General features: G+C 38.8%; 1 protein-coding gene across 1 annotated transcript; it reads right to left on the bottom strand.

The window, feature by feature from the left end:
- Nucleotides 1-444: 444 nt before the first annotated feature.
- Nucleotides 445-18,802, bottom strand: fkbp1b (FKBP prolyl isomerase 1B). Its single transcript, XM_033991145.2, has 4 exons — nt 18,561-18,802; nt 17,338-17,385; nt 3,123-3,235; nt 445-1,180 (listed from the first exon to the last, which is right to left on the bottom strand). The coding sequence occupies exons 1-4, from the start codon at nt 18,595-18,597 to the stop codon at nt 1,052-1,054; spliced, it is 327 nt and encodes a 108-aa protein (XP_033847036.1). The 5' UTR covers nt 18,598-18,802; the 3' UTR covers nt 445-1,051.
- Nucleotides 18,803-18,842: the final 40 nt, after the last annotated feature.

An 18,842-nucleotide genomic window follows, 5' to 3' on the forward strand; every position in this document is an offset into this window, starting at 1 on the left:
TACAATGTCATTAATGCTTTTAACGGATATTTATTTGTTAGAAAAAAAAAACAAAAAAAAAAAAGCATTTTTTTGTATTGTTTTATAAACCAAATCTAAAATAATGCAACTTGAAATATTATTTACTTTATTAATAATGAAAAATAATAATACATTTCAGGTCATAACTTTGTCCTGTAGAACCTGTCTATTTTTATCAGAATCAGAATTGACTTTGTGGTATGTTATTTTCATAAATTATTATAATTATTATTACTACTATTACTACTACTACTACTATTATTATTATTATTTTTATCTATTATATTATCATCAGTTTAGTTTCCACATCTCAGAACACCCTCACCTCTACATGTACTTCCTAAATTGGCCACCAGGCGTCCCTGTTACTACCATAAACATTCACCTAGCACCTCTTACATAACATAAGAAAGACAACCGCAGTTTGTCTCAACACAGTACATGCCATTTTATTCAAGAGTTGGTCGATAGGTTGTAATGGCTGTCATAGAGTTATGTACAGTATTATTTATTGGCTTGAATAGTACATTAGCAGTAAATGTTATGAGGATATAAAATATACTTAACATAGCAACATCATTCAGAGCATTCAGCAGGACTAACCTTATCAAAGTGGCAATGCAGACAGTGGTAATGCCCAGATAGAATATTAAGGATTAGCTGTTGTACTTGTAGCCAAACTCCAACCCTCTTCTACTTGATTAAACTGTAAGGCAGTATTTTGATTGCAACATAGTGTGGTTGAATTATGAGTTTAATTGGTTTTATTAACAAAAAAAATACAGATGAGACAAATTAAAAAGCATTTTACTCAAAACAACAAACATGGTGCATGACGTGTCAGGAAACGCAGGATGAAATTCATGTGGTATCCATACATGAGCAAAGCAGCGTACGTAGATACTTAAAATACTGAACTGAAAAAGTCGTAGAAATCAGACGATAATAACATAAATGGTGGGAGGTGACGGCTGGTAGTGTTCTCCCTGTGGCAAACGCAGCCTTGACTATTAAAACTTCAAGGATCACTTTACTCCAGTTTAAGTAATTCTACGTCAAATATAAGCGTGGCGTTCGGGGGGATGACTCCGGGGTGACCTACAACGCCGTAGGCCATATCTGGTGTGCACGTGAGTTTAGCTCTCTGGCCCAGGCTCATCTGAAACACAAGGAGAGATACAAGTCAATACTCGTCTTTTATTTAGGAGTTTTTTTTTTGAGAAGAGGGAAAAGTACAGAATGCCAAGTAAGGACAGTGAACATCTTTACAGTTTATTATGTGATATACGTTAGCTGTGAGTCATCTGTCTGCACTTGCGTCCTTAATAATAATTAAGGGTGGAATGAGACACAATTTCTACAAGACAAGACACGAGATTGTGTTCACGAGAATGAGATGAAATTTTGACACAACTTGTGATGAATAAATTGTGAAATCCAGTTCAGAATTTTGACCTAAAAGTTGGTTATTTGTTTTTATTGAACACTTTAGTCATTGTTATAGTTCTGTGTTTTGAAAATACAGCTTCACGAGGAGGTGTAACTCTAGTACTTCACCCTTTTTAGTCGAATCCAAATGTGAACACATGGAAAAGAAAGCTCATTATCCTCATGTGCGCGCAGTTTTGTGGCGATTTTGTCCTGTGAGATTTGTGGCACGAGTTCCATCTGTACTGAATCATTAAAGTACATCTTGAAGTAAAAGTACATGCAACAAGTTTGAGTACACTCGCTGAAGTATATTTATAAAAAATGTAAAGGTTGGTGCATTATGTAACATTCCCGCCACCTCCTTGTTTCCATGGAAATGTTACTGCTTTGCCTAGTTCCACACTATATTGCTAAAATACCTTGAAAAACATGCGATCTGACCGTGAGCAGGGTCTGTAAACTTGGAGTCTCTGCTTGCTTGTCTCCATGGAGATAGATGTGTTTAATGTCATACTATGGAACACTCTAAGCAAAGCAATAATATCACCATGGAGACAAGCAGGTGACGGAGAATATGCTAGAAAAGTGATTGCAATTTTAAATCAATCTAAAGACTTAACAATTTTTCCATCCATTTTCTTCCTCTTTATTTTAAAGTTAATCTGTGGCACATTTAGTTCATTTGACACACAGTGGCCACAGTGGGTTCAGAGCACACCCACAAACTGAGAGCTTAGCGATTTGAACTCCACACTACAATCATAGGTTTAGTTCTAATTTAGTTCAGGCTTAGTTCCAATTTAGTTCAGGCTTAGTTCTGGTTTAGTTCAGGCTTAGTTCTGGTTTAGTTCAGGCTTAGTTCTGGTTTAGTTCAGGCTTAGTTCTGGTTAGTTCTAGTTTGGTCCTGGTCTAGTTCTGGTCTCGTCCTTGCTTCGTCCTTGCCTCCTGCTGGTGCCCAAAGTCAGTTTTAAAGTTAATCTGTGGCACATTTAGTTCATTTGACACACAGTGGCCACAGTGGGTTCAGAGCACACCCACAAACTGAGAGCTTAGCGATTTGAGCTCCACACTACAATCATAGGTTTAGTTCTAATTTAGTGCAGGCTTCGTTCTGGTTTAGTTCAGGCTTAGTTCTGGTTAGCTCTAGTTTGGTCCTGGTCTAGTTCTGGTTCAGTTTATTTCTGGTTTATTTCTGGTTTATTTCTGGTTTAGTCCTGCTTTAGTCCTGCTTTAGTCCTGCTTTGGTCCTGCTTTAGTCCTGCTTTAGTCCTGCTTTAGTACTGCTTTAGTCCTGCTTTAGTCCTGCTTTAGTCCTGCTTTAGTCCTTGTCTTGGCCTCGTCCTGGCCTCCTGCTGGTGCCCAAAGTCAGTTTTAAAGTTAATCTGTGGCACATTTAGTTCGTTTGACACACAGTGGCCACAGTGGGCTCAGAGCTCACCCACAAACTGACTGTAGTGTGGAGTTCGAATCGCTAAGCTTTCATTGTGCCCGTTTGACGAGACACATGACTCACGTTGCCCACTCGAGTCGGAACATATGAGGCTTGACTGTTACAGGAAGGGCATCTGATGTAACCCCTACCAAATCAACATGCAGCTAGCGCGATGTGATAGAAACCGGAAAGAACGAACGTAGAAAAACTGTATACGGTGTTATAAGTTTGTATTTACCTGTGCTACGCCTTCTTCCCAGCCCTTAATGACCTCCGCCTTTCCAAGCCTGAATTGAAAAGGTTTGTTCCTATCTCGAGAAGAGTCAAACTTTTTTCCATTTTGCAGCATACCTGTCAAAAAAAAAAAAAAAAAACACAACAAAAATCTGAATTAATTTAACAGTTCAGAAAATTGACATAAGAAACAGCTATGGTCATATTATTTAATTAACTCCATGGTTGGTGAGTAGTTAAAGATTAATCCGTTGTAGATTAGTCAAAGGGATTTGTTCAGTCTAGACACTTTATCTGACCCCGGGATTAGTCTGAGTTATCAAAATGAACAAAGGGAATGCATTGTGCAAATTCTTGTGATTTATTTAAGTGTGCGAGACAAAAAAACAAAGCCAATTTTTTCCATAACCTTTGCATTTTGAAGTGTTGACAAAACACGTCACGCAACATGCAGCGAGATGTTGGGTCATCTGACGCAGCTGAAAACACAACGAGTAAAAAAACAAACGCAGAAAAGAAACGGGAATGACATCGACACTGAAAAAATCCATTTGAAGGAAAGTGTTTTAGAAAGAACAAAAAACAAAAAAATATTGGGAAGATCAAAATGGTGGAACGTTATGATTCAATATGCAGCCAGTATCAACTGAACAGAGCAATATTCACCATAATAACTGATGGAACTATTGTTTTTACTGAAAATAATGCAATAATAGATATGTGTGATGAAAAGAAAAATGTAAATGTTATGTAAGTGAATTTAATTATACCCGAATCCCTTTCTTTTTGACCAAAAATAGTTTAGTATTGTCTTTTGGTGCCGCCCTTATGGTCCATATTGAACAGCCTTTTAATGAGCCTCCTCTGTTTTATGTCTGTGTTTATCTTTATCACTTTGGTCTTTACGTGTGTCCTTCCCTCTTCGACAGGTCGTGTTTGCAAATGAGAGTTTGTTTTCAAAGATTTTACTTGGTTAAATAAAGGTTAAATATAAAATAAAAGCAAAATCATGTATGATTCCTTATAGATGCTGCTGCTCGGGTCCTGGTTTAGTCCCGGTTTAGTCCTGGTTTAGTCCCGGTTTAGACCCGGTTTAGTCCCGGTTTAGTTCCGGTTTAGTTCCGGTTTAGTTCCGGTTTAGTTCCAGTTTAGTTCCAGTTTAGTTCCAGTTTAGTTCCAGTTTAGTTGTGGTTTACTGGTGGATTTGTGCTGCTTTAGTCCTTGCTTAGTTCTGGTCTAGTTCTGGTCTAGTTCTGGTCTAGTTCTGGTCTCGTCCTGGTCTCGTCCTGGTCTCGTCCTGGTCTCGTCCTGGTCTCGTCCTGGTCTCGTCCTGGTCTCGTCCTGGTCTCGTCCTGGTCTCGTCCTGGTCTCGTCCTGGTCTCGTCCTCGCCTCCTGCTGGTGCCCAAAGTCAGGACTAAGTCAGGACTAAACCAGGACTAAACCAGGACTAAACCAGGACTAAACCAGGACTAAACCCGGACTAAACCCGGACTAAACCAGGGCTAAACCAGGACTAAACCAGGACTAAACATGGGGAATCAGTATTTCAATTTTCTGCATCTAAAACCTGGAACATTCTTCCTGAAGATGTGAGACAGGCCTCTACTTTGAGAATGTTTAAATCCAGACTCAAACAGTTCTGTTTGGCTGTGCATACGACTGAAAGTGTTTTATTCTGCCTCTTCTCTTGTTAATTTCATGCACTTTGATTTCCTGTGTATGAATGTATGGGGTTATACAAATAAACTTGCCTAATTTACATTTCTCTATAGATTTTCACAGACGCGGGTGGTGTTCTCGTGGTTCTTTATTTTTCTATACAGAGCTTCATATACAGTCGTGGCCCGATTACTTCCATGTTCATTGGTGCAGTACTGATTTCACACAGGTTGGCCTTGGTTTGGACAGTGACAGGAGGAAACATCTGTGGAGCGTTAGATTCCGTTCTCGTCATTGCAACATCCTCAAGTCTTTGATTAAAACTAAAAAGATCAAAAGCGGCTCAGAATTCTGCGGTACAATCCTGTTGAATATATAAACGTTTGATATTTTGGCATAGTTCATGGTTATTCATTCATATCTCTGTAATAACCTATATCTGAGCGACAAAAAAAAACTGGCACACGCTTCAAAGTCTCCAGTCAAAACAAGTTAACGTGAATTAGTCCATTATAGTATCAAAATGTGTTATCCGCTGGAGCAGATGTGATTGAAATCAGTGCACAAAGCCCTGAGCTATGATTAATAATACAAAAATAAGATTAAAAAGGTTCAGAGGCAACAATTGAGGTTTGGTCGTAAGCTTTTCAAAATAATTCTTATCGTAGACTGTGGAAAGAAGTGAACTAAGTGAGTGCGACGTCACCCACAGCGTTTGGCTCCAGTCAAATGAAGCTCATCGAGGCAGAATTTGCAGCCGAGTATTTGGAAATCCGACCGTGAGTATCATAGCAACCGAAGAGCCAATCGGAGCGAGGCTATTGAAGGTAACGCCCCTTCCTGTCCGCAATGCTGGTTTAGCAGGGAGCGGCCGCTTAGCAACGCTGTCAATCAAACCTGTCGCCAACGCTAGCGGGAGCGACCTCAGGGCAAGACGGCGCCTGATTTATCTGTTATTAATGTTCATATCTTGATTTACAGACACAATAGCGAAATAAAAACATGTCCAACAACAGGATCATGTAGAGCAGGTTAATACGAACATTTAAGATCAAAATGACGAGTCTCACTGCAACGGTTACACAGAGAGAGAGTCGACAATTTTTTAATGTAAAGAGAATTAGGGCTAAACTCGATGATCCCATGATCACTTCCTATTTGGTTAGCGGGTTAGCTATGTCCAGTTATATGTACAGTCTATGGATCCTATTCTGTACTTAAATTCATACACCGTTGAGAAGGGTAAAAAATGACAGAGATGCGATATTTTGGTTCTCTGCTAAGAACATTCAGAAAATTCCAATACCACAATGATTTAAAAATAATAGACAGAATGCAATGTTTATGTTTTATTTTATATATGTGATCATTTCAAAACTTTCATCTAATTTTAGTATTAATTCATTTGTCGGTTTGTTATTAGCTAGTTAGATGTTTTTTTTGACAATTCTATTCAATATCACATAAACAACTGCAACCCTTCTACTAATTTGCACTTATTCAAACAGCAACTTTGATTTGATTATTAATATATTGCAGCCCTAAGCTCTGAATGTGCAAAGAAAGAAGACGTAAGGTCATTGTGTCATAAACTTTGACTCCTGTGAGGTTTAGCTTGTTATAATGCTGGAGTTGTGTTTTTTTTCCATTCACACATGTTTAAGAAACTCTTTACTATTAGTCTGTCAACATCTCAACCTGTTTTATCTCTTTTTTAGTAGAGTTTGGCAGTTCCAAAGCTGAAATCATCCAAATAATTCTAGTGAAGGTGTGTGGAGTTTAAAAACACAGTGGAGCACTTCCTGTATTACCACATGATGACATCACAAGGTGCAAGAGAGAAGAAAACAGCCTAAATATGCCATTTTTGCGTGTTAAACATGTGTGAATGAAACAAAACACAACTCCAGGTCTGTTTGTGATGAGGAACCAACATTATAACATAGATTAGAAAACAGCGCACAGTAAAATGAGTATTTTAAAAGTATTATACCTAAACTAGAAAATCACAAATACCAAGATAACAACCTAAACTGGCAGAGCTTTGGCCTGGATTGGTGGATTATTTTTAAAGCAAACTAGGCCATTGCTCGCCCATATCTGGACCACCAGGGGAAGAAAGTGCAGGAATGTGCTCCCTACAACAGTCGCTGGCAATTCAAGCATGATAACAACAGCTCAGGGCAGTCTACAGCAGACAAACCTCATTAGTTATTTCTGCACGGAGCTGCAAAGGGACGCGAGATGTCCACGAAGAATATGTTTGTTTTTCTCATAATGCGTCACGTGAAGTTATTGTACAATGAACAAATGAGGTAGAATTATGACAGAAGTAATTAAAAGGTACAGTGTGTTCATTTTCTGGAGAAGTTCAAGCTGTTTATGAAAAAATGTGTTTTGTTTTTCTCATAACGCGGCACGTGAAATTTTTCAACAATTCACAACTGAGGTAGAATTATGATAGAAGAAATTAAAAGGTACACTACGTAACTTTTCTGGAGAAGCTCAAGCTGTTTATGAAAAAATATGTTTTGTTTTTGTGCCTAACTCATCATGTGAACTTTTTGAATAATGCAAAAATGAGGTAGAATTATGATAGAGGCAATTAAAGGTGCATTGTGTAACTTTTCGGGAGGAGAAATTCAGGTTATTTATGAATAATATGATTTGTTTTTGTCCTAACTCATCATGTGAACTATCAAAAATGATAGAAATAATAAAGGGGAACTAAGTAACTTTTCTCAAGAAGTGTAGACCACCGACTTGTCTCCATGGAGATACTACTTTGCCTAAAATGCTCCACAGTATGGCATTACACTTATGACAGTTCTTTCTTTGCTCAAAAATACCTCTGTTCTTACTGCTTTTGGGTCACCTCTCCACAGATCTGACCTGTAACTTGTCCTGGAGTCACCTGCACGTCTCCACAGAGATCGATAGGAATAAAGCCGCACTGTGAAACATTCCAAGCAAAGCAATAACATCTCTACAGTTACATGGAGGAGTTGAATATTGATTATTAGTTAGTTTAAATGCGATTTTAAGCTAACGATCTAGTCATGGGTTTCAGTTTCTAGTTCTTGGTGACATCTTGAGGACTTTTAACCATTTAAATTGTTAGTTGCTATGGTAACAGTCCCAATTCCTCTTTATTCTGAAAAACGCATGGACAGACCTTGGTATGCTCTGGTATTTGTGCTCGTTACAGCTGCGTAAAAGCGGTCCAACACTCACATTTCAAAATAAACTGGGAAAAAAAAAAGAAATAAATTGACAGTTTGTCCATTTAATTTGGATCTCTTATTCTCCGGTTTATCTTTCTGAGCCATAATTCAACAAGTGTGAATAACTGGCATTTGAACTTCCATGTAGAGTTGGTCAGGTTTACTTATGGTGCGCGTGTCTCCACTTTCACTCCGCCCTAAACTTAGACATCGGACCATCATCTCCCACTTCCAAGCACCACCACAGTAGGTTAGATATCTGCGGGATTGGGACTGTTCCAGAAGTCGCCAAGTGCACGCCAAGCTAAGTCGAAAAAACACCTGCGGAGCGAAGAGGCAGATATGAAAGTGGTTTTAAATTACATGGATACAGTCATTAGCTCGGTTCACAGGTGGTATTTCAATATAGACGGGATGTAATGGCTCAATTTGTAATAAGTAGTGATGATTTGCAGTAGCGATAACATTTTCAATAGGATCTGGTGATTAAAAAAAAAAAACCTGCTTTGTAGTAGTAGATGTAGTACCATAGTAGTAGTGGAAGTCGCAGTAACCTAAGTAGTCAGCAGTACTAGTAGTAAAGAAGTTTAACATGGTTGACATGTTTTAGGCTATTTATACACTACTCTACACATTTAAAGATCTGTAGATATGGGACACTTACATTTTAAATATATTTTTAAAGCTTCCACATGCATAGTAAACATTGCATTTAATATTTTTGCGGTTAATTCATAAGCGAAAAGGTGCGCCATGTAACTTTTGTTGTTACACAGTATGGCATAGGCTTGTTATTTAATCAAAACTGGGACAATATATTTTGAGGAATCGTATTTATCGTGGGTTTATTTTAAATTTTTTTGCAAAAGTGGGGAAATGTTTTTGTTATTTTTGTTACAATATAAGATTTGAGCTGCAGGGGGTTAAAAAAAAAGTCTTTTAATGACATTCCTTACTGAAAAAATGGCTCTATGGGATCATCTTGCTTTATTTTTATTGAGTCAGTGGTAAAAGTCATTTCAATATTATCGTTTATCGCAATATTTCCCCGTAGTGGTATATCGTTTTTTCAAAATGTGCTGCCGTGACAGGCCTAGTGCGGCATTAAACTTAAGAGACGAGCAGGTGACCTCACCAAACCAAACTCCAGGTCAGATCTGCAGTAATAATGCATGTGTCTGTAATAAAAAATGCAAGATAACGTTAATGTCATACTGTGTAACAGTCAAAACCGAGCAACAACATCTCCATGGAGACAAACCGATGGCAAACACTGCACTAGAAAAGTTACATCGTGCACCTTTTTATGTCTTTCTCTGTTTTATTTCTACCGGGGAACCCAATAAGTGCAAGAGGAAGCCCTGTTTAAAATACAATACAAGCAGAAAAACAAACCAAATGAACAAATACAGACATTTTATTATTGTTTTTAGGTTTCGATCGATTCAGAGCCCCATCAGCATCTATGTTTCACAACTCGATGCAAAAGCTAATATAGGCACAGTTAACATCTTCCCCGAACAGACCCTGCAGCGCCGTCCCATAATGCACTTCACTGAGGACTCCATATTACGTTACTTGGAGCTCACATTGTTCTACCTATAGGGACACCTACAATGTCCCTTTCATTAGATTTCCTGTAATCTGACCTGAAGTAACATTAAAACATAAAGCTCGACTGTGTTAAACATAACGGCCGCCTTGTTGCGTTGGAGGCGTTGCTTCAGAAGAACATTAAGCACGAGTCAGGTCAAAGTAATTGTTATTTTACATCAATGGTAATGACTATAATATTACTAGGAAAAAAACGAAACATTATAGAAAACAGCAGCAAGATGAAAAAACTATGGAGAATACTATTAAAATGGACTTAAATAACGTTCCACGAGGGCTAACTTATGTAAAAATGACTCTTATGAGCTCTTAGCCGTGTTAAAATGTTGTTCCCTCATCAAAAAAGTAACTGAAGTTGTGTTTTGTTTCACTCACACATGTTCAAGTAATCCTGCAATACTAGGCCGTCCACATTCCCAAACCTCAAAATGCTCTGTTCCACCTTGTGATGTCATGTAGTGGTAGTTTTCAAGTAGTTAAACAGCCACCTTTTGCCTTTTGTTTAGAAGATATTGGAAATTCCAGGGCTGTGTGCACTCTATGGGTCCTGTCTGCGCTCTATGGGTCCCCTTTATTTGCAGGAGCCCTATACTCCACCCAGAGCCCTGAGGTCATCTTTTTGTGTGTAGGCAACACGGTGGCTGAGTGGCAACAGTCATGCCTCACAGCAAGAAGGTTTGGTTGGATCCCCGGGTCGCCCAGGCCTTTCTGTGTGGAGTTTTTCATGTTTCTCCCCGTGTCTGGATGGGTTTCCTCCGGGTACTCTGGTTTCCCCCATCAACCAAAACATGAATGCCCTTCGAGACAACTGTTGTTGTGATTTTGGGCGTTACAAAAATAAAATAAAATGAATTGAATTGAATCTGACCAGCTCCCAGACTATGGAACAGCGCCCTCTGCCTGTCAGATTTCAGACAAGACTGAAAACCCATCTCTTCGCCTTGGCATTTAACACTAGCTAGACAGGATATCTTAGTGTTTTATTGTTCTTTTCCTATATATCATGTTACCTGTATATTTGTAGCTGTTTATTTATTTATTTTTTTTAATGTGAAGCACTTTGGTCAGCTGAAGTTGATTTAAATGTGCTATAGAAATAAACTCGAGATAATGTGGGCAGCAATACATGAAGTATAGTATAGTAGATATATAAAGTGCAAAAATGTTATTAAATAAACATAACGACGAGCCTCAGTAAAGCCACACTAAATCTCAACTTCACATTATGTATTTCAGTCACAACTGCAACACCATGATAACATTTGAATTACGTCAAACTGAGTGCCACGTTTTATCAAATTTCCTGTACAATAATGATAACTTCTGGTGGTTTATTTCTTGAATATTTCAGTGTTTGTAAATCCACTTAACTTCAATGCAGCGCACCCCCCACACATTGCTTTAAACAGTAGTACAGTAATGCCCGGGTGAGCCGTCGCAGGAATGGCGGGCCAGTTGTCCTCAGGAATGCCCCAACAATCAAAACAGCCCCTAAACGCCTCCTGTATCTCTGGTTTGTTATCGCACGACGCGGGGCTGAGCATGGGTGGGGTCTCTGTGCAAAAATAAAGCATTCAATGGTGCGATTTCCTAACTCTGTCTCTCTCTCTCATTTCTACTTTCTCTTTCCTATGGGGAGAATCGGGATTGCCAGATTTTCAGAGAGTAACAAGCGATAAAGCGTTTGGAAAAAAAAGTCTAAAGCAACAAGTTAAACGTTGTGTGTCACAGAATGAAAGAATCTACGCTAATGAGACGCATATATTTTAATAGCATTTTTATCAGTATCGTCATTAACATTAACAACTTGTATTTCAGTTATTTATATTTTATTATGGCCTGTAATCAAATAAAAAACACAATTTGACGCAACTGGCAAATCGCAAAGGTTGCACATTTTGAAGTACCATAATTTCCTCCACAAACGACAAAAATATTCTGTCTATTCTGCCTAAAAGCTGCTAACCTTGTTCAGTTTCTTGGATGAATTTGTCAGTTCGTGTTTCGGTCTTTTTGTCAATTCTTCTGGACGTGTTTGCAATGTGAACTTTGACCAGAATCCTCTTATTAAAATATAAATCTGTATCGATATTGTGCGTGCAGCTCTACCTACAACTCTCAACGTTTCCGAGCGACCAAAAACTGAAGCCCAAAGTTGCTCTAAAGAATCAGACTTGGCAACTATGAATTTCACATGCAAGTCTTTTTAGCCTGACTAGATCTGCCGCAGGGTGGGGTTATTTTTGCTCCCCTTTGCTGTATCCTGTCTCGCCCCGTCTAGGAAAGATGCCAGCACCCCCACCCAAATCTCTCCTAACCGCCCCCCCCCCCCTCGCTCCCAACCCAAGTGTGGATAAAACGAGATGAGATCAGCATGTTAAGCCGTCTACAATAAACTTATATATATATGTTGGAAGCATTTCACAGCTGCAATAATCCAGGCTGAAATGGAAAACGGTGTACGCTAGCAGGTCTGTGACGATAACACATTTTGAAGTTTGATATATCACTCAAGTACGTATAGGCAAACGGTAATATTGAAACTAATTTATGCCACTGACACAATAAACCAAGAGCAGACTTAAATCTATATTGTTAAAAATCATGAACTGCAATAAATAAATAGAAGAATGAAAGACTTTAGCACTTAGTTTGCATCTGTAATGAGTCATGCAAGTTATTAATTCAAAGTTTTCTGCCGTAAATCTTAAAATAATGTACTGACCCCCAAAAATATTGAAAATCGAAACCCAGATCCCAATCGATAAGGCCGTGTCATTTTTCTAATTGTCAGTCAGGTCTTGAAGTTTAAAGCAGAGATCAAATAATAAACTGTAAATAAACTGTAATAAACTGGACTATTTTTTGGTTTAGATGTCTTTTATGTCAAGGTAATTAATATCAAAAGCTGTTTTTTTGTTTTGTTTTTAATGCGACAAACCAAAATCTAATTGCTCAGCCCTACGGTAATCAATGAATGAATACTCAAAACTGTATACACGCACGGAAAATGAAAAATGTATATTAAATAGGACAAAATTTGACCGTTCTTAACAAGTTATAGAATCGTCTGAACCTGTATTTATGAGTTTCAAGTGATGGACAGTTAGACTTGTTACCATAGCAATTAACAACTCAAAACGCCCATCCATACATCCATTTTCTTCCGCTTTATCCGGGGCTGTGTTATATCTTTTAAATAGTGAAAAGTGCTCAAAATGGCGCCTATAAAAAAGACGCTGAAACTGACGAATAAGCCCACATTTTTAATACAAGTGTGAGAACTGAAAAATGTAGAGTAAATAGGACAAAAATTTAACTTTAAGGCTGAGCTAGTATCCATGGGTATCAAGTGATGGACAGTTGTTACCATAGCAATTAACAATTCAAAACATCTATTTTCTTCCACTTTATCCAGAGCTGGGTTATATCTTTTGAACGGTCTAAAGTGCTCAAAATGACGTCTATAAAAAGGAGGCTGAAACCCAAGATTAACACCACTTTAAAAAAACAAACAAACATTATATTGTTGATCTTTATTTATGACCATTGTGGCATAAAAAAAAAAAAAAAAGAATCAGCAGCGAGAACGGAGCCTTTTCCTTAGCGTCAAATTTGAAATATTACTATCGTGACAACAGCGGTCTTTACTGAGTCAGTTCAAAAATGCTTCTCGAGTATCAAGTGCAACATGTAATTAGGTGCAAGGAAAATAAACAGCGTATTGGACGACCTCGGCGCTACAAGGCGTCTAGACTGGTGGTATTGCAGAGATCTGGTGAGATTTTTTAAACAGGACATTCCCCCTTGTAAGGCCACTTGGCATCTCCTGACTGACGGCCCTATCTATTTCTGTATGACGCACTGAGATCCCATGGTAGGTCTCAGGATTCACGATGAGCGGGGATCACAAACATGGTAAAGGGAAGGCCTCCGCATTTAGCAGTGACGTCACGCTGGTTAGTCTGGGCACTTCACAGCTGATCTAATCTCTGCCAGACGCACAATACAATCCTATCTGCAAACACTGGAGTCTCGTAGCTGATACAAACGAAGGGTGCACATTCTGTACATTTAGTTTGTAGTTTTAAATATCAGAAGAAAAAAAAAAGGTTTTAGCCACAACCACAGACTGTATAAAGAAGTGGACTGAGGGAGTTATAGGGCGAATTTGGAGCAAAGTTCTGTATTTGGAATTTTAGCAGCGAGTATCATAGCAACCAAAGAGCCAATCAGGAGCCAAGTTGTTCAAGGTAAAAGCTCCTTCTTGCCCACACTGCTGGTTTAACAGGGAGCGGCCGCTTAGCAACGCTGTCAATCAAACCTGTTGCTAACGCTAGCGGGTGTGACCTCAGGGAAAGAAGGCGCCTGATTCGTCTGTTATTAATGTTCATATCTTGATTTACAGATAAAAATAGCAAAATAAAAACATCAGGATCATGTAGAGCGGGTTAATAGGAATATTTTAAGGTTGGTATGACGAGTCTGACAGCAGCAGTTACAGAATGAGGGCTGGCAGTTTTTCAATGTAAAGTGAATTGGAGCCAGAGTCGATGGAGCCAGAAGCGCAGTCCATGTTCACTTCCTATTTGGAACGTGGCGGCTAGCAGGTTAGCTATGTCCATTTATATAAACAGTCTGGGCATAACAAGGATTAACGCCACTAAACATAAGACCTGCAACTAATGTAATATATTTGTACTATGATGTGATAAGAAAACTTCTATTTCATCCACAACCTAAAAAAGTCAAGCAGTAAAGCAATTATTTCTATTATAATTAAATGTTCTTTTCCATAACATTTTAAGACGAAGATGTAAACACATGAAACCTATTTTGCCATTTAACTGCATTGCTGTCTTTGTATTAAAACTATTTTCCCAGTACATGGCATGTTAGCATTCGTGCATGGTCTAGATAATATTTATTGACAGTTAAGTTGGTCATGATGATTACCAACTTATCGTTCAATATATGACAGACAGAACAACATTTTTGGGGGGTTAATATCTATCACCTGTACAGTTTCTTTGCAGTACTTGCAATTTTTTTGTTATTTTTTTGTCTATATGATAAGACTTGAGCAGTAGAAGGATGTATTGATCATTTCTGTGACTCATTCCAGATGCAAACTAAGTGCTGGAGTGTTTCATTCTGCTGTTTATTGATTGCAGCTCATGGCTTTTTAACAATACTGTACATTAGAATAGCTTTTGTGGTTTAAATCTGATCTTGGGTTTTTGTGTCAGTGGCATAAATTAGTTTCAGTTTTATCGTTCATCATCTATATTTTCTTCAGCGACGTATCGAACTTCAAAATGTGTTATGGCCTAGTCAATTATTTTTAATATTAAACTAAAACCAGTTGTTAAACAAACAAACAATAATGCTAAGAGCAATTATAGGATTATATTTTAGCACAATTTTGAATACTTTTTATATAGGTCCAGTAATTTTGCTTTTATTTGCATTATAATTTAACTAATACTTAACTAATTTGCTTTTGTTCTTTATTAGTGAACCTTGCTCCTTAACTTCTAATTAGCCTGTACTAAACTTTAAACAAATTAATTTTTGTGCTTTGTCTGAGTCACAGTGAGTCAGTGACACCAAAATAGACAGGGTGAAACTTGTGGACTTTTCACCCGATGCCTGACCCTATTAGCTTGTGTTAGCTGCTATCTTGTCACTAGCACAAACCAAATTGTTCAAATTAAACTCACACTATTAATAGATACGCTAAAGAGCGTTTAAGCTAACATCATAAACACATTTTCAGATTTCAAAACTTATAGAGGCTTAAGTTGCTTTCTGTTGCATGTATGAGTGGGTGGGAGGTGAAAGGGCAAAATGGTGGTGACTGCATGTCTGGGAAATGGGATTTTAAAAGGCTTCAAATCTTGTTACGCCGTGGAGTCATAAGGCTACATAAGGTGCCATCATAGAGTGTGTAAACAAGTGGATTAAGTGAGTGTGATGTCACCCACAGCGTCACCCGTCAAATGAAGCTCATCGAGGCTAGAGGTTATAGGGGCAAATTTGGAGCCAAGTAGCAACCAAAGAACCAATCCGGAGAGAGGCTGTTGAAGGTAACGCCCATACCCGTCTGCACCAGTGGTTTAAAAGGGTGTGGGTGCTTAGCAACACTGTCAATCAAAGCTGTAGCTAACACTCGCGGGAGTGTCCTGGGGGAAAGAAGACACCTGATTTGTCTGTTATTAATGTCCATATCTTGATTTACAGACACAATAGAGAAATAAAAACGCCAGGATCGTGTAGAGAGGGTTAATACGAACATTTAAGACCAAAATGACACACCTCATAGCAGCAGTTATTGGGAGAGGAGCAACACTTTTTCAATGTAAAATAAATCGCTGCCAGACTCAAACTTCCTGTCTTGAACGCGGCGGCTAGCAGGTTAGCTATATCCATTTATAAATAATGTCTATGGGTGTCATACTCTTTCTAATACCCAGTGACACACCAAACAAAGTACCATAGCATTTAGAATATAATAAATGTTATTGCAATTTTCCACAGCAGGGTACTGAACTTGTTTATCGCCATGGATACAAACAGATGACACCACCCAGTCATACAAGTCTGATCTGTGGAGATGTGACCCCGCTCGCAGCAAAAACGCATGTATTCAATGTATTTTAAGCAATAAGACACCTGTCTGAGCAAATGCTAAATGCTAGGTTTAATGTAATATTGTGGAGCCTTCCGTGCAAATAAATAACATCTCCATGGAGACAGTCAGGTGGCAGATCCCCACCAGAGAAGTTACGCTGTACACTTGTAACGGGTTATTCCTACTGTTGCTTCCACTATAACCCAGTGAACTGCCATAGCTAAAAAAAGGATTCATTATGTACAAGCTAATAAATTTACATTGAAAACGATATCGCTAACATAGAGAGTCTAATCTGTTACTCATCCGGGAGTGGTCCAAAGTATATGATTTCAAAAACAGTGCCAGCGCTACTAAATCATAAAAATATAAACTACCTGCTTCTTTCATTTTTATGTGACGGAGGGACGAATCAAAACAACATAGATTTTACTATGGGAAATGCATGATCTAAAAGCAACAGGACTTGGCTGGAGCCCAACACCTGCCAGCAGCAGACACACGACAATTCCAAGACACAATTAATTCACTAAACAGCCAGTCGCAGTGACACAATACTTTTTTATAACCCTGTAATAAGCCAATCATTCAACAGCACTCTGATACACGAGCTGGCTTTTGTTTACTTTCTGTCTGACCTAGTTGTCTGGACTCCCAAGCCCGAAGCAGTGAACAACCTAATTTTATTTTCCAAAATGTCTCCGTATCGGACACACGGACAAATGCAGGAAAAAGAGGAAGCTCGAGTAGTCTCCGTTCTCATGTGGATATGACAACACAGCCGACCGAGACCTTTGTGTTATGTAATCTTAACTACTGTGTGAATGTTGCTGAGGTGTGGTGACACTATGACGCTATGGCTAGACACAGGTGTATACATGCCTAAGGTAGCACTGATAAAGCAGCAGCAGTAGCAGAGGTAGTAGTGGTAGCAGCAGCAGTAGTAGTAGTAGTAGTAGTGGCATTAGTAGTAGTTATAGCAGCAGCAAAAGTGGTATTAGTAGCAGTATTAGAAGCAGTAGTAGTAGTAGTAGTAGTAGTAGTAGTAGTAGTAGTAGTGGTGGTTGTAATAGTAGGAGTTCTTTACCTATGTAATGTACCACGCATGTCTGGCCCTTCTTTGGAAATGTTCTCCCTGAAAGAACAGAACATGATTAGTTTTTGCAATAAATTAAAAATACATCAGGCTTACATTGTTGTTTTTACAGTTCCATATTTAGAGGTTCAAGCTCAGTCCCTGTAGCAACTAAATACCCGAGCTGAGCCTGGAGGGGACTAAACTGAGCTCAAACCAGGACAAGTAGGGATGGCCTAAGCCTGAATGCATAAATTTATGTTTAGCTGAAATATCTGCCAACCTGGATTTGATTTGAGCTTTTTTTTTTTTTGGAAACAACCCCCAGAACATAACCAAAACAGGGATAAACCATGTCCAAAAGTACAACAACCAGGGCAAAACCACTAGGAACCAAGAGTTAACTTAAAACTAGAACTTAAGCAAAACTAGTTCAATTCACTTTGTATGTAAACCAATATAATATTACAGCTGCCTCAGAATCAAATTAAACCAAACCAGAACCAGGCCTAAACCACCCTCCCTGCACAAGACTAGGACTAAGCCTTCCCTAAACCAAACTAATACTTATATGGGTACCAACATGCCCTGAGTACTATCAGATGTCTATGCTCGGCCCTGTGCAGTGAGTGCCTATTCTAATCCTCCATATTAACAATAGCAGGGTTCAAAACTGGTGCTGTTCCAGGCTGAGTTTCCTTCTCCTATAGCGCAGACGGACTAAAAGCAGCTAGATAGGGCTCCTCTGTGGGGTCCCTGCTCTCACATATTGAAACTTTACCCTGCAGCTTATTTTTACAGGCTAAAAGGGTATCAAATGTCCCTAATTACACTGTACGCCAATGTCCAGAAAACGCCTTGTTCCACACGCGCATCCACTGATTTGGCACATAAATCTCAGTGTATTTGACAAACACTGGGATATTTACAGTTTGCATAGTTTTATCTTATTTGGGGAATGTTCTTTTTTAATATCTATAATATCTATGCATTTACAGTAAGTAGATCCCTCTGGAAAAACATATAGCATAAAAAAACATCAATAAAACGTTGGAATTATTACGCAGTCCTTTTACGCACGAAGCACGCCACCGGTTTCGTGCGCTTTTCATTCATATATTTAGCAAATGCAGCACATTTGAGCCACTTTCTTGGAGGTAATTTGAAGAATAGCAAGCCTCTATGTTAGCAAGAGCCCACCATCAATGCGCACACAAGCGAACAAACCAACTTACCATCACCCGGAGATATAGTTTCGACTTCCACACCCATTCTTGTGCAGTGATCTATTAGCACCGAACCATACAAGCTAACAAGGCGTCTAAAGAGCTAATGTTATCCCGTTAGCTGCTACAGATCGGGGTGTAGCGGAGGATAGCATGCATTCAGCAACAAGCACTCGACAGCCGTAGCGCACAATCCAACAGACGAGATAGTTCCAAAGGAGGGTACGTCAACCGTCAACCACACTGTACGTAAACTGCCATCCGCAAAGCAAAATCTCCCACATTCCAACC

The sequence above is a fragment of the Periophthalmus magnuspinnatus genome, chromosome 24 (assembly GCF_009829125.3).
Source record: "Periophthalmus magnuspinnatus isolate fPerMag1 chromosome 24, fPerMag1.2.pri, whole genome shotgun sequence".
In the NCBI taxonomy this organism is placed as follows: Eukaryota; Metazoa; Chordata; class Actinopteri; order Gobiiformes; family Gobiidae; genus Periophthalmus; species Periophthalmus magnuspinnatus.